Raw genomic sequence first — 17,102 nt, 5'->3', positions numbered from 1 at the left:
CTGGAAAGTAAATATTTTCTGAACCAGCTCAGCTAAAGACTGGGCATATTCAAGAGGTAGTGCAAGGACTATGCAGCCTGGAGCCAGGGAGCACAACTCCCACTGTCCCAGCTCTTCTTGACTTCTTCAACTGCAACTCAGGAGCCCAGTTAACCTCTAGGTCTCCTCTACCATCCACAGAGAGAATAAGGCTCCTTCAGTGAGTGATCCAACTGCCATAAGGTCTGAATCRCTCCCTCTTTCCACTGACAGCAGAGTGAGCCACCACTCCCAGGCTCCTAATTCAAACCTCTCAATCTGATGCATCAGGTTTGGTGGRATGAATAGGGGCAATAGTTTATTTTCAATCTGACTGAAGATAGGACTTAAAYTCTTTAGGAAATKTTACCCTCTGTCCTCAGCTCTACARGAGATACASAGCCTCTGGCATTTCAAGCTGTCTCCCTCTCCAGACATTCCTGGTGTCAGGGATAAGCAGCAAGGTCTCCAGGCAGAGTAACAGAYTCAGCCTGCCGCCCCAAGCAGTGCTGAGCAAATGACATTGTCATAAGTCCCCACAGAAGTTATATGTGCTCAGTAYACAGCAGGACCAGGGTCAACACAGTATGAATTACAAGCCAAATTTTGATCCATGCAAAAAGTGCTTTGGCTGCTTACATAAGAACCTATATAAAGTTACAAATTCAGAGCTGCTAGCACATTGCCTAGCAGAGATCTTGCATCACTGTCAAAGTTTAATTGGTTTTTGTATGTTGTCACTGTGAAAATAGGTATTGTGAAACTGGTAAAAGAGACTGAAAGGAGAAGTAGGCTGGACACTGTACTTTGTCACCAAGCCTCTCACCTATACCATTAGTGTATAATATGGGGTCTCTGCAGAAAGCTACTGACATACCAGAGACTGTGGTCTTCCTAGAACAGCTGTTTGATTACAACAATTAATGATTTATTTCATGTCACAGCCATCAGCACAAKGCATAACTAGCGCTACTTGCAAAGCTACACCCATTGAGGGACCCATGGTGTGTGTGTGTGTGTGTTTGTGTGTGCGTACACGTGTGTGTGCATGCATGTGGGATCTGAATGATGGTGTGGGTGAGAGAGGGGACACTTCATCTGCAGTGAAACAAAGGCAGAAGAATGTATGTGAGTTAGGGAGAAGGGAAGTCACTGAAGATGCTTTTGTATTGGTTTGGAAGCGGGAAAGGCAGGTTTGGATAAAAAGAAAGGAAGAACCAGAAAATTACAGAGACTAAAGGAGTGGCTATGGTTAAGTTTAAAACACAAAACCAAAGTCATTGGCATCTAAAGATGATCTCTGCAAAAAGGAAGGAAAAAAAAGGAAGAAGAGAATATGAAGGGATGTCCAAAGTAGGGTGATCTTTGTCAGGCTAGGACACTGACTCTGTTTGYTGCAGTTGATCTATCTAGTGTTGTTGAAAAGGTGGATTTAGGATAAATTGATAAAGTTGGGCTGTACCACCTTTAATATACCCATGCTAGAGTGGTATGCCCAGGAATCCCTGGGAAACATGCAACTGAGACATGTTCAACAGTGCAAAAGGTGAGGAATACTCATAGCCATGAACTGCTCAGAGAAAATCTTTGAATCTCTAATTGCAGAAAATCCCAACAGAAAAGACAATATGACAAGTATTTTCAATACTGTAATAGCTGCCCTTCCAAAAATATCCCCTATCAAAAGCAGGTGCAGAGCCCACAGGCTGATGCAGTTTAACTATATAACAATCCTGGGATCTTGGAGCTCTGTTGGCAAATCTACACTTGAGSTCACATCTTTTCTGACTTATAGGAATTAGAAAAAGAATTTTTAAAACTCACTGTCTGATGAATTAAAGTGTGAAAATGCACATGGAGCCAGTTTATACCTTTCAGGACAGAGACCAGCCCGTGGGAGGAGGCCTGTGAACAGCCTGAGTTCAGAGCATCTGAGAGCAACAGAAAATTGCTCTGYCTGGAGCCTGCACACTGTTGAGTTTGAACCTGTAGGTTTGGTTTGAGGTTTGGTCTCCTTGCTAAACCCTTTGTTTTTGCATAAAGTCTCTGATTTATCTATCTTGATTTTATATTGAAGGTGCAYATGCTGCCAACAACACTATGCAGAYGTATGAACTGACCAGCAGTTCCYAGCTTTTGTCTTCCAAGTTAGGTGTGCTTATCCACAAACTGATTAACTGTCATCACTCTTTGCCTTTGAATAATTATCAATAAAAACCTACTTGCCCTCCTGAATTTGCAAAACCTGCTTTTCTGCCCATCTTCAACTGATTTCCATGTTACAGCTGTCACAAGCCTGATTCTGCCTCCTGGCCTGCCAGTCACGCAGCATTGATTTCCATCCTGACAGCACTTCACGGTACCCAAGCTTTGCTTAACAGGAACTTGATATGGTAAAGCTAGTAAGAGTATCTGAGGCTGTGGTCTTGGCCTGGCTGCACTGCTGGTTGAGAACCAGATTGGCAGAGAAGGCACAGACTTCTTGGGGGATTTAGATTAATTTAATGGATGCAGGAGTGGTGCATTCACGGGCTTCGCTGGATGGATGTTTCCAGGGGAGCCCAACCAGCAGTGCAGTGGCTACACRGCAGGGCAATGGTGGGTGATGACAACTGTTGCCCACGCTGCTTGGTCTCACCGGCACTGCTGCTTCTGCTCCTTGTGGCAGGGATTGCCACAGGGGTACAAGGGACCGAAGACAACCCAGCTATGAGCACCCTGGAGGAGTTCGGCTGCCCCAGGAATGCACCCAGAGCTGTGTCAGCGCCTGCTAGGYGTTTCATGCTGGGCTCTGTGTGCTCAGGCAGCTGAGCACGTAGCCGTGCAGCTCCGGAGCAAAACATGTAGCAGGCACATTATTGAGACAGGAATTTCTTGTCATCACAAGAACTTGACTTACTTTTGTCATTTTAATGCATTGCACTTAGAGTCTGGTCTAAAAAAACACAGCAAACTCCCCTTTTTTTTCAGATATAATTTAAGTCTGTTTCTGAAAGGTCTTTTTATGATTTCAGCAGCTCCCAGGGCAAGGATGAAATACCAATATAGAGGCAGCAGCACATAACTCTTGTAGTGCAGGGTGCTGCCAGTCAAATAAAACCCTACAGGAGCAAACATTTTGCATGGGGTGCAAAGCACGTGCCATTGCAAGTTGCCATTGCAGCGCCCCAGTTTTGCACCCTCTGCCAGCCCAAATCCTCCTTGCTTGTCTTCACACCTCCTCTGCCTCTTTGCTCGCTTCAGCAAGCAGGAGTGAGTCATTTCTTGGGGAAACCGCTGTCTCCAGCCCATTTCTTGGAAACTAATTCAAAAAAAATCCCAGAAATGTTGCAATACACTTGCTTGTTCTGCTTCTGTGCAACAGTTGCCCTGTAACATCTCCACATTGCTCAGACAGCTCCAACCTGCAGCAAAGCAGCCATTCGCTTGGGCCATACTCGATTAGTTTTAATCACAGCCATGTCCTCCCTTCACATTAGGCCCACTCCTTCCCTACCCTTTTTGCATTTGCAAGGTTGAAGACACTTATCTGTCAAATAACAGCCTTTCTGTTATCTAAACCGCCAGCTTTGGAAAAATCTATCTTTAGCCTTGTCTTCCTGATCATGTAAGACAGATCCTTCTTTCCTAAACAATCTTTTTTYCCTTCCTTTGTCAACTGTTTATTCCCTTTAGCCCCCTGAAAGTGACTATTCCACCACGCAGATCTCAATTCTCTCTCTGTGAGATTTTAACCTTTATGAGGGTCACAAGGACCACGTGTTATATATCTTTGACTTAAAGTAATTCCATGCTCCAGTTTTGCTCAAGGTCTGAAACCTGCCAGTCCAGCTAAATTCCTTAACGTCTTCCCTCTATTTCTTAGAAGCTACTCTTTTAAGATGAGGAATCTTCACCAAAATTTCAGATCTAATTTTGTCTTCCCATTTAATGTCAACTGAATCCACTCGTGATCACTTGATCCAAGCGATTTTTCCATGGCTAGCTATTACATGTCCTCTGCTTCAGACACAAAATCTGAAATCACATCCCTTCTGGGGAGTTCAGAGCCTATTTTATGAAGACGTTTATGACCCAAAAATACATGGGCTTTACCATTACCAGCAGCTTGATTTCTACTTGATACCAAGCAAGCTAAAGTCTCCCGTAACAATATTATTTTTTTCTCTGGTAACATGAAGATCTCAAACCCTATCCAAATCTGATTCTGGAGGTTTCTGATAGGATCCAAGGAAATTTTTTTATTTCCTCATGTCAGTGGAGTGTTTGGAGGGTCATGGTACTGCTGATAAAGGACTTCGAGGTCTCAGGGGGAGGAGAAGGCTATAGAGGAATGCCAAGCACCTTTTCCCATGTATATGTTCTTGCACACACATGCATGGGTTTGTAATTTGAAACTCTCTTTACTTCTGGACAGGCTTTGCAAACTGCTTAGACCACATTCTCTGAGGTGTTTAAAGAGGGTGGAGTATGCAGTATTTATTTAGGTACTCTACAAACCTTAATAAGAATTGAGTGCTTGTAGCAATCGCAGAGAACAAACAGAAAGCCAGCTGGCAGAAACGGAACAGTGCCACTGCACTTCTGTTGCTTCTAACCCCCTAAACCAAATTATTACTAAAAATGGCTTTTTTAATTTCCTTCATCTCTGATCCTGCATTAATTTGGCTACTGTGTGCGGCGTTATTATTAGCTGTACTCTATTTTTCAACTGGCTCTAAAAGATCAGCTTTTAAATTGCCTCCCGGTCCAACTCCTCTTCCGATCATTGGTAACCTGCATTTGGTGGATATTAGAAGGCAAGATAAATCACTAATGAAGGTAGGATAACCCCCCCCAAACTGAGATTCTAATGCATTTTAAAGCTGTTTGAGTTGTATCAGTGAGAGCCTTTGTCTTTTTCACTTTGAACTAACTGTAAAGGTGTGAAAATTGCATTATAATATTTTTCTGAGCTTCTTCTAGCTAATATCTATGTTGATACAGTGTCAGTTATGAGTGATTCAACCATTAAAAAAAGACCACTGGGTAATGTGGGATTTCTTCATTTAAGTGTGATGAGGAACGTGAAGTATATAGTGCTTGTGGGATTTTAAGTATTAATTTGACAGTTCTGACAGTCAGAAATCATTAAAGTATTAGGAGATAACTAACATGAAATGAAATTGCTTCCCTCCCTTTCGCCTTCTTGGCAAGAGGAATTCCTCTCCATAGTGTCCCCAAAACTGCTTTGGAGAGGGTTGGATCCAGGTGCCCCTTTGCAAATTCTACTTCCTTCTTAATGAACTGGATTTATGTTAAGATCTAGGTGCAGTGCAAGAGCGGGATGGAAAGATTGCGCTAAGGAAACAGAACAAATAGCCTGCAAACTCTTCTATTGACTTGTAATTAAAACAACTTACCCCATTTACCCATTTACGGAGCTAAACGGCTCCTGCAGCTAAGGCAAGGCTGGCACAGAGCCTGCGGTGCTCGYGTCCCGCCTCGCCTCGGCAGACTGCACCCTAAAGGCTCGACCTACGCGGGGGACAGAGAGGCTGAGCAAACAGAGAGGAGCCGGTCACGACCAGGCGTTGACGAGGCGCCTGTTATACCGGTGCTAAATAAACATCGGCAGTTCTCTGGGAGCAGCCGCGCACGAGATAAGGCAGGGGCCGGGGTGAGGCTCCCAGCCCCCGGTGTCCTGCCGTGGGCAATGCCAGGCTTTGGGTGAATGTACCCAGCAGGGCTGCGTACACATTGGTACAGTGTCGCTGAGCTGCATTTTTCGCTCACTTCCCTCTGCTTGTTCTTATCACCTGATAGATATTTGGTATCGCCTGTGTTTGCCTTTAATTTGAGATTCATCCACAGGGGGTATCTCTCCATCTCCCCGCACGGATAACAAAAATAAATGATTGCACTGAGCGACATGCAGCAGCATTTGCTGGYGGGGTACCCCGACTCTCCCCGGGCTCTTCCCGGCTGTCTCCGAGCGCTTCCCAGCCACATGGTGCAGCCGCTGCCGCAGGGCTGATATTCAGCCTCTGCCGTTAGAAGGGCTGCGGAGGCAGAAGGGGAAAGGGCAGGGGCAGCGGTGGACGGCAGTCTTACCCGTGTAAAAGGCAGGCACGCAGCAGCCGGCACACGCCAGCCTGGCCTTACAGAGCCTGGGTTTCCGCTTCAGCGCGCAAGGCTCTGCGCGGAGACTCATAGCAAACCCATTTCCTTGCCAGACAGGCACAGACGTGGGCACAACACAGCCTGCTCTGTGGGTACGGTTAGGATGTGCCAGCAGGACCACGTGCCCTCTGGTGGGATTTTCAGCCTGCCGAGGAACCGCACTGCCTGTGCAAGCACTGGGCAATGCGCAGCCCATGCAGTGCGGCTGTCTGCAGGGACAGAGCTGCAGGGAGCTYGCTCCTGCGTGTGCTGCAATGAAAGATCGTCTCTGTGTCGTGGCAAGGATACACCCGGGGCTTTCTCTAGTGCAAAAAGAGCTTCGCTTGGTTTGCAAGCATGGGCACAGCCAGATGTTCGAGTTGCCCCCTGCCCACTCCGAATGCACAGAGGGCTGCCGTAGGTTGTGCCCGGCCCTCGTGGGAGCCTGACCTGGGATACCAACACCAGGTCTCAGCTCAGGGCCATGGAGTTGCTCTTTCYTATGTTGTGGTCCTTCAGGGCAAGCTGAATGCCTAACGTGGGTCAAAGCTGACTCCTTTGATCTTGTGGCATGGATGCAGGAGTGCTTTGGTACAACAGGGGTGCCGGAAGCAAGTGCTTTCCTCAGGAGACCGTGTCATTATTAGTACTGAAACACCTGCTTCATTTCTAGCTTTCTTCTGTTCATCAACTTGTGTTGCCATTTCGGRTCCAGTCCTTAACTCTAGGTGACTTTTTGTTTTTCATCGACTTTTTCCTCAACAGAGAAACAAGACTGACTGGCAGGAAGGGATGGGTGGGCGTAGGGGTTGTCTCATCGCAATAAGCCTAAAAGCCCAGCTGAGCATCCATACCACATGCCATGGCTTTGGTGGTAAGCAGCTCACAGGAGCAGTCCYGCAGCTGTTTCTCGCAGGGCAGCTCACTCCTGCTGCCAGGACGTAACGTGGCCAGCGGCTTCCCCACGGCGGTCCGCATCGGATGCGCGCGCGCTCCTCGCCTTGCTAACCGTCACAGCTTGCCTCTCTTTCAGCTCGCGGAAGAATATGGCCCAATCTTCACCCTCCATTTTGGGTTCCAGAAAGTTGTGGTCCTGACTGGGTACGAAGTTGTGCGGGAGGCGCTTGTGAACTACACAGAGGAGTTTGTAGACAGACCATCCATCCCAATATTTGACCAAATTCAGAACGGAAACGGTACTAGAGAAAGGAGAGGGGGGCGGGCGGGTGGAATGATGCCGTCGCTTAGTGTCAGCCTAACTGTGCTTCCCGCGAACGCCCCCAACGGGGCTCTTAAAAGCCCCCCTGAAGCCCCCTCAAACCCTACCGCAGCCAAGCCGACAGCAAACATTCGGCTTTTCTCCTTTTTCTACAAAGCYTTGCAGCAATTACTTTTGCTAGAGCATTTGTGACCGATCCATCTCCGCCGTGCTCCAGGGTGAGGAGGGGGATTTCGAACGGCCCAGCAGCAACTCTGGCACTAGCTTCTGCAAGACGGTAACGGAAGCCAAGCGGCTCGCTGCCGCCGATGCCTTTCCAAACCGCCCCCGCGGTGTCACGGGAGTTTGGGCCAACTTGTTTGGCTGTTCGGAGCTGTAGGCTTTTCCCTTTCTCCTGCTACCAGGTGCCACGCTTTTGGACATAATCTTTCCACAGAATCTCAGCTCYGCACACGCTCTTGGGTGGAACGATGTGAAACAAGTTCAGACAAAGGCAAGGGGCTGAAGCTGTACATTCTTCCCACGAACAGCCCCACGGTTTTTTTCCAGGGCAACTCTCCATCCCCATTGCTTATTTCAGAGAACATTTTATATTGTTTTTCTATCCTCTGCTTAAGCTGAGGCTTTAGCTTTGAGGATCTAAAAAAAGAGCTTTATATGATAGTTACAGGTGACACTGGGATTGCAAATAGTAATTAAAATTACCCACCCATTATATCAATAGATGAATTTATCATCCCTTCACACTTACCTTATCAATTCAATTGTGGACCAAGAGGTGACCCAAAGCTGTAAATTCACAACGGGTGTAAAGTAACAATGGTCACAAAATTTCTGRCAAAACATATTTTCCTTCAGAAAATGCCGATTTGTTGACTCCAAAGCTGTTTGCAGAAAAGGACTGTTCCAAATGAAATTTCCTGAATTAAAGCAAATCAAAAATGAAGTTTAGAAATTTGCTTTGACATATTTAAAGCAGAAAGTTTTGCTTTCCAAACTAAAAGTATGCTGCTTAAAATTTGTTTTCATTCTAGAAAAGGCAAATATATTCAAAAATCTTGCAGCTGAATGGCATGGAATGTGAMATAATATTATCCAGCTTTCCAGTTGACACAACCTGGAATATTTTTTGGATTATTTTCACAAATTTTCCTTTCACTGCATCCAGCATCATGATGGGATGAAATATCCATTGCTGGTTGGTGTTGTTGATCATCAAGACATGAGGTCAACAGCTCCATAAAAGGATAGTCTCTTCACCACTGCTGAGAAAACCAGTGCTGTTAGGAATTTGAGCAGAACATCTCAGCACTGAATAGGGTTGTGGAGGCTGAATTATCYGATCCCACTTAGATAAAATACATTCATGACTGAAACATGATAAAGGAGGTCACTTCCAAGGTGGTCCAAGGTGGTTACTTGGAGCCCTAGACTTGCAAACAGAGAATTGTTGCATGATTGACTTAGACCAACTTCTCTGCTCTGCTCTGAAGCCAAACAGGGCTAGTCTGAAAAGCCTGAGCTGCTCACCTTGCACACAAGAGAGGGTCGGTGCAGACTGGATGGGGTGAGACATGGTCTTTCACAAACTAGAGGCWCAGTGAGACTGGGGAGACCTGAGCTGAGCGGACACAGGGATGTGGCACACAGGGTGGGAGACTCTTATTCCCCAAATCCATGGGAAACTGGGCAACAGAAACATTTTTGGAGATCATAGTGAGTCCAGTCCCATATTTTGATTTGTGCGGAAGAGCTCCTCCAAGTATGATCCCAGTGGAGATGTCTTATGGCCTCCCCAGGTGTCTTCTTCTCTATTGGGGAGCTCTGGAGAACAACTCGGAGATTCACTGTATCCAGCATGCGCAACCTTGGCATGGGGAAAAAAATGATGGAAGCGAGAATTTTTGAGGAGCTTCACTTTCTTATAGAGATGATCAAATCCTTCAAAGGTGAGCTGGGGACCACTGTGGTGTCATACAGCTCATTGCTGCTGCAACATCACATTAACATTTCCATCCTCCTCTYATTACAGGGGAACCTTTTAGCCTGAGGTCCTTCAACACTGCTCCAACCAACATCACCTTCCTCATGCTGTTTGGGGATAGGTTTGACTATAAGGATCCAACCTTTCTCACTCTCCTAAGACTCATAGATGAAGTTATGATTCTTCTGGGATCTCCATATTTGAACGTAAGCAACCTGTCCCATAGATCAACATTTTTTTATATTGGCAAGTTATGGTTAGCCACAGAAACCATGGGATTTAGCTCAGCAGTTCTCAAATATTCAGAACCAGCCATCACACTTAAAATGCGATGGCCRTCCACATACCAAAGGAAATTCTGCTGGATACTTGGGGTTACCAGGGTGATACTTTCATTTTAAACTAGCCCGCAGGGAGATAAAATAAGAAATCACCTATGATGATTTTATCTGCACAGATTTGTTTTGAACTTCTTCAACATWATTGCACTGTGCAGGCTTTCTTTACCTTACCTACATTTTCTAGTAAGAGCTCATATTCAGTGTTGATATCCAGGTGACAGAGATTTCACAGCCTGCATTAAACATGCTTCCATGGAGAGCACCAGGAAAACTGCTTTTCTTCAAACTGCGTTTGAAGAACTTCGTTCAGTCTTTTGTGAGATGGGCAGAACTAACCAGCTGGTAGCCTGGCAATGCGGGAACAAGGGAGAACCAGGAGCTCTSTTGTGAGGCTGATCAGTCTGCTGTTGGTAGGAGAGCTGCTCCCATAGAATGGCTCAAATGCTTAAAATTAGGCAGTATTAAATCAAAGTTGAAAGGCTGCAAAGCCCTCCTTCTCATGCAAATCTGCTTATGACCCCTCTGAGAAGTCCCTAGGATGCTCAGATATTACTGCTACAAGACTGGGCTCACCTAACATGTTACCACTTAGGAAGAAGTTATCCTAGCATGTTGATAATACAGCGGACTTAATGCTCTATTTCTTTTAATTCCTCTTTAGTATTTCAATTTCTACCCATTCCTTGGATTTCTTTTCAAAACCCACAAAATTTTGCTTGAGAAAATAGAAGATGTGCGAGTCATTTTAAGGCAATACATGAAGGCAAGCAGAGAAGACATCAATGAGAACAGCGTAAGGAGCTATGTTGATGCACTGATATTCAAGCAACAAGAGGTATTTGACTGCTTAGGCTTATTGACTGCAGTGTTTTCTTTGGGTTTGCTAGCTAAAATACTCAGCTAGGTCTTGATTTCAGTCATGTCATGTAAACCTGTTCAAGTCAATGCTGTTCTCCTAATGGAACYGAAATCAGACTCTAGTCTCTTATACTTATGCAATTTATTGCAAGAATTTTTCCATCAAATTTAAAATATGAAATCCATTCTCTCAGTCACTCTTTCAGTCCACTCCTGAAATAGCAGTCCACATAAYAATGTAGGATCAGCTCTTGGTTTCTAGTAAAAAATGCATGAAGTCACATGAAAGCTGACTGATTTTCTTCTTATGACAGTAAAATCCCTCAATCATTGATACTGTTGCTCCAAGATCAATAATACACTCAAAGTTCTTGAATGATAGGTCACAACTACCAGTCCTGTCCTTGCCCTGCATCTCACCTGAGTAGAGATCCAGTGCAATCTCCCATGTCTGTTGATTTCAAYGAACACAAAATATTTGGGCTCTGAATTTCTTCTTTCTAACTAGATCTGGGCCAGCCATAGGCATTAAGTTTTCTACCCACCTACATGGCAGAAGGTTCAGAACAGTCCTAAAGCCCAGTAGAGAAGGCTTGAAAGGTAATTTTGAACATCCTTGSGCATTCCAGCCCTCCCCTCCCTTCATGGGCAGGAGGAGTCTCTTGAAGCTGGTATTAGCTGAATGTCCTGCGCAGAGAAGAAACCAGGCTCCTTCCAGACCTGTGAGGCTGAGTCAGTAAACAGCATCTTGCACTGGGGTTCACCCTGCTTCTGGATGGAGATGGATACCRAACCCAAATCTCACTCCAACTTTTGCATCTTTGATGCTATGCCTGCGAGATCAGACGTATTTTATCACTCAGTTCACAAACACTGATCACACCCAACAGTGTTATGGGTTATGCAGTATTTCCTGAGCTTGCTGAATATTAACACTGACTGTTTTAAGAGCTTTCTTGCTAATCAGTACACTTGTGTATTTCAAGGAGAAGAACAAGAAAGACAGTCTCTTCCATGATGACAACTTAATAGCATCCATCCTTGACCTGGTGATGGCAGGAACAGAGACCACAGCCACAACCCTACAGTGGGCCATTCTGCTGATGATGAAATATCCAGAGGTTCAAAGTGAGCTACTTTCACTTATATTCCATCCATGGCACAGTTGATAAGGAGAGGAGAGGCCTGACCTCAGATACACAGAAGCTCTTTTTCCTCAAGGGCTGAATCCTGTCTCTTTATTATTATGAACTGATACAATTAGGTGCTGAATAAAGTCACAACAAGCAGTCTCTGTGCCTTGCAGGGAGACAGTATGAGCAGAAATCAAAGTATAATGCTGGGGGAATTATCCATGCACTGCCTGAACTAGACATAAACCTGGGGAAACCAAGACTGGTGGTTTTGGAATCCTTTCCCTCCAGAGCCTGGAAAAATGTTTTTATCAAAACAAAATCCAAAGAAGCTGGCAGTTGGGACACATTCACTTTGTCTGTTCCTTCCAGAAAAGGTGCAAGAGGAGATTGGGAGGACTGTCAAAGCTGGAAGCTGGGCCACATATGAGGACCGGAAGAACATGCCATTTACAAATGCAGTGATGCATGAGGTGCAGAGGTTTATCACTCTCCTGCCCCATGTTCCCCGCTGCACTGCTGTTGACACCCACTTCAGGGGCTACTTCCTTCCCAAGGTACATAATTGCTTGAACCTGGGAACACATCACCCTTGCTTTTATCAGTGGCACTAACTAGTTCTTAGAGCCAGGCTTCTTTAGAGAGAGTTGCAGGACAGAAGCCCAAAGTAAGTGAGATTTAGAGGAGTTTCCTCCTTTCCAGAGACCACACTCAGAACCCAGACAGACTGGTACCGTAGGACTCGATCCTGCCCCTGTCATGCTCAGTCCAAGTGTGATCCTGGTTTACTGCCTTGATGCTATCTGCAGAGTCAAGTATCTTCCAGGGAACTTACAGGATCTGACCCTCTGCCTGAGGTTCCCACAGCACCATGTGGGGTTTGGCTTTGATTCTTGCCACTGCTGGGAAAATTTTAACTGACTTATATCTCAGCTGGCTAATGGAATAAAACCCTCAGCATCTTTACCTATTCCAAGTGCATAAAAACTGTTGGAGATAGTGACACATTTGGTACCTTCTCTTTGGACATCACTCCTCTCTGGAGCTCCTTCTCCCTGGCCTTTTCCCCACATCACAGCACCTTCAGTGCTGCCGGAGATCTTCAGTCATGCTTTGTGCACAACAGCTCCAGGCAGGACTTTGCTCTTGCTAAGTTCTGTACCTTAATGTGCTTTCCCTCCAGGGTATAATTGTAATCCCATCGCTCACCTCAGTGCTGCTGGATAAGACACAATGGGAGACACCGTATCAGTTCAACCCCAACCACTTCCTTGACGCTGAAGGGAACTTTGTAAAGAGAGAGGCTTTCCTGCCCTTCTCCACAGGTAACTAAAGGCCTGACCTGCACGGAACTAGAGGAATGTATATTATGATATACACAAATGGGGCCTTGATGGCTAAGTACCCTCTCTCAGTCAATAGGCAACCAGGCAATTGAGCACAGCCAATTATTCTGTGCCCAGGCAGACAGCTCTCAGAATGCAGCTCTCCCACCACTGAAGGGGTTGGCTTCCAAAGTTTCAACAGAACACGAAGAGAGATACTGAATTTGAAAAAACATGGAAAAATGCCTCAAAGCTGTCAAGAGTAGGTGAATTATCAGACAGGACCGGTGGGGTTGCCAGCACAGCTACATATGAGATACCATGAGTTCTTCTGAAGGTCCAGGGGCCCTCAAGCCCGTCTGAGACAAGTCCCCAGTGCCACATATGAGTGGATCTGATGGACAAGGCCTCATCCACTGCCTACTATAGTCAAGGAAGAAAGTCMCAATAAGTGTTGGACCTTAACTGGGTATTACAGCCAGCAGATACACAATATAGGACAGAGTACATCAAACCATATTACTCTCACTATGAAATCTTACCCCCAAAGCTCTGGATTGTTTTCCAGAAGCCACCTCTGACTGTGATTCTTCCAGCGGCACTGTTGAAAGCTGCCAGGGATTTCTAGCAAGATCTTTTAGAGGATGGAACTCAGTTCAGTGGTTAGAGGAGGTGATATAGCACTTGGCGTCCTGGGTTCTACTCCTGATTTGGTCTCTATCTGTTGTCTTGGTCAAGTGGCACACTAGTTTTTTTAATTTCAATTTCACCTGCAAAATACAATTAATATTCTGTCCTTGAAGGGTCATAAACACAAACTTCTAGGGATTCAAACTCACCTAATTGCAAGAACAGTTGTTACATTACAGAAAGTCTCCCGAAAGAAAAAATATCATTATACATCGTCTTCATGACAGCCATAAAGGTTGCTTCCAAAGGCTGCTAATTTCCAGAAATGCCTGCTGCTCAGCCTGCACACTGTACTACTCCAGCAGTATGCATTATGAGAGGGCACAGCAGCATGGAGTCGTCTTGCTGGGAATTTAACAAATCTCAGCACTGCAGGAGCCTGTAAGTACTGTAAAGGGAGATCTCCTGCAGAATCTTACAATTTTCCAGTAACCTTACATTTTCCAGCTGTTCCTTTTAAATGATGACTTTCAGGGATTCCAGAATGTGCTACAACAACAGATCTTCACCAGTGACTTCTGATATTAGGAAGTCAGTTCTCACTGTCCACCAAGTCCTTTGCCTCTATAGATACTCATACAACACAGGGAMTCTAGCATGAAAAGGAAGTAGGAAAGAATAAATAATCTTTTCCAAAAGTGTTGCAGATTAGGACAAAATTCCACAAGAAAAATGAGTTGTCAAACCATCCCACTTTGGGAGTAGGCAGCATTTTTCTATCAGTCTGATTTTTAAGAGTAAGGGATTGGCTAAAGATGCTAGAGGTTCGGAAGATTCACAAGTCCATGTGAGTCTGGGTGAAGGAAAGGATCTATTCTCAACAATGTAATCTATACAAAAATCACAACCCCAGTCCACAATCTTGTTGTGCTAAACACTGTTACACACAGCAAAAGAGCCCATTTCTGTGTTCTTATATTTCAGATGCTAACATGTCTATGCCAACAATTTTAGCTTGATATTTTTGTCAAGTAAACACACTGCTTCCATCTGCAGGGCGAAGGAACTGCATTGGAGAAAGCCTTGCCAAGATGGAGCTGTTCATCTTCTTTGTAGGGCTGCTGCAGACATTTACATTTCAGCCCCAGCCAGGAGTTTCAGAGTCTGACTTGGACCTTACTGTACCCCAAACGACCTTCACATTAAGGCCTCAGCCTCAGGCAACCTGTGCTGTCCTGCATGAATAACCACCACCTTGTTAAAGAGCAACTCAGGTGAGCAGGGAATTCACTTAGACYCAACATAGCTAAGCTAAGACTCTCCACCACCGCATCCTGCTATGTCATTCTCTTTCATATTCCCTTCCCACTGTCTCCATTCACTCTCACTCCACTGCTCTCCATCTCCACATCTACCCCATAGGTTGCTGACTCCTCTTTGCTCCTGAGCTGTGAGAGGGTATATATGATCAATTAAAAACCATGATCCTTCCAGCTAGTTGATAAATATCCTCTGAATGGTGGGCTGGCCAGTGGGCCAGGAGGCAGTGATGCACACATACGTCTTCTCAAGAGAGGGATGCTATGCATGGAGCAACTGGAAGACCCAGGGAAGTTGTCTGGTGAAGAACAAGTAGTGCATGAGTCATAGGTCTGACATCCAGGCTACCATGGCAAAGCAGTGAGGTTCTGAGTATGGCAGAAATCTCCCCCAAAGCACTGTGAAGAGAGATACACTGCCATTTGCTGAGAGTCACAGAAATGCACTGTTGCTCATAGCACTTAAATCATCTGTACGTACCTCCTGAACTCTGGACTCTCTAACTATCCAGAGCTTCTAGCAAAAATCTACCAGGCTAGGCAGCCAAAGTTAAATGCTTGGAGTGAAAAAAACAGATTGATTCATGTGATTCAAGGATGGAGTTATTTGTGCCTTGGAAGAGAGTCCTAAAAGACATGGCAAAGTGTGCAGATCCATTCAGACAGGCAAGTATCCACCAGGTTCAACACTGCCTCACAGTCCGAATGAGAGTATACATTTCTAAATGTGAAGTCTAAATCATAAGACTACATGAGAATTGTATCAGAAACAGATCATGAAACGCTAATGACATGGAAAATAAAGCAGATTCATTTTTAAAGATCTCTGCCTTTCCTGATTTTGTTAAGTAGGAACAAACACTCTCCATCTCTAAGGACCTCATGGGTAATCGGTCTGGTATTTGGGATAATCTGGCCATTGGAACCAAGCATGTGATTTCCTTGCACATGGAGTGTAATTTCATGGTGCTTGTATTACACACACACACACACTCGCACATACATAGAATCAGGGATCAGAAGAGACCTGGTTTTGTTTGTTTCCTCTACTCTGTAGCTTTGTCTGGCTGTCATCTGGTCTGTAGACTTATCTACCACCATATTTCTCAGCCTTACTCCAGTTCATGTACAACTCAGGCATTTTTCCATTCTCACACCTGCCTGTGAATTGCTACTTCTCCATATTCATTACCTAATCATGTACATTATCATCATGTTTATGTTCCCTCCTTCATGGAAACCAATAAAGTTTTAGTCCTCCAATGTCTTCATTATACCTCATGTGCCCGCCACCCAACTTTGCATTACATAGAAATGCAAATGCCCTGAAGTGCTGATTCTGAGCCCAGAGTGACAAAGAATATTATCAGTTTGACTAGTATTCCATGGACAAGAGGTCTCTACTGAAAAAGAGCTCAGCTGGAGACACTTCACATCTGGAGAGAGGTTTCTCCAGGCYAAAGAGCTTCTTTGCTCTCAGTTATGGGCTACAAGTCAGTTCTGAGGATAGCCTTGTTTTTTCACTGTTTTTGCTTACCTAACCTTCACCTCTTGCTTGCAAAGGCAGAATGAAAGGTTACCACCACGGCTTCACTGATACTGATGCTGTCCCTCTGCTTAGTGCTCTGGATTCTGAGCCTCTGCCCATCTTTTGCTTTCCCAAAGTAACATCTTTATCTTCTCAAAACATTACTTGGTTGCAATGTCATTCTTGAGGGGTGGTGGCAGTAGGATGTGGTCTTCCTAGGGGGAAGACAGCTAAACTAAYTCAGGAGCAGGCTATATATCCACTCCGTGCTCTGATGTTGGCTTTCTCGACAGCCCAGTCCACGCTGCCACAGCAGCTGTGAAGTAGCTGAAATGCGGAAGGAAGTCCTGGCTTTGCTGAAATCAAAAAGACTTTTGCCTTTGCCGTATGATAGAGCAGGACTGTTCCTGCTCTAGCTCCTTCTTGATATTAATATGAACTCAAAAGACAGATGTGACAATAATCCACTGGGAGTGGGAGGAACATGATCAGAAAGCAAGGGGCTGCGTTCAGATCTGAACTAATTCATTGGGCGAACCTCAGACCTGACTCATTGTCACTGGCTTTGGGGGTCTTGGCTTCAAAGGAAAAAGGTGGCTTTCCTAC

The 17,102-nt window shown here is 45.2% G+C and overlaps 1 protein-coding gene across 1 annotated transcript; it reads left to right on the top strand.

Moving 5' to 3' along the window:
- Window positions 1-4,514: 4,514 nt before the first annotated feature.
- On the top strand, window positions 4,515-15,713 carry LOC146601599 (cytochrome P450 2W1-like). Its single transcript, XM_085301423.1, has 9 exons — window positions 4,515-4,839; window positions 7,193-7,355; window positions 9,178-9,327; window positions 9,411-9,568; window positions 10,365-10,538; window positions 11,548-11,689; window positions 12,067-12,251; window positions 12,878-13,019; window positions 14,706-15,713. The coding sequence occupies exons 1-9, from the start codon at window positions 4,642-4,644 to the stop codon at window positions 14,894-14,896; spliced, it is 1,503 nt and encodes a 500-aa protein (XP_085157549.1). The 5' UTR covers window positions 4,515-4,641; the 3' UTR covers window positions 14,897-15,713.
- Window positions 15,714-17,102: the final 1,389 nt, after the last annotated feature.

The sequence above is a fragment of the Rhea americana genome, unplaced genomic scaffold, assembly GCF_003343005.1.
Source record: "Rhea americana isolate MKP2758 unplaced genomic scaffold, rheAme1 scaffold_10, whole genome shotgun sequence".
Taxonomy (NCBI): domain Eukaryota; kingdom Metazoa; phylum Chordata; class Aves; order Rheiformes; family Rheidae; genus Rhea; species Rhea americana.
The sequence above is the reverse complement of the archived record's forward strand: the minus strand, read 5'-3'. Positions and strand labels throughout refer to the sequence as shown.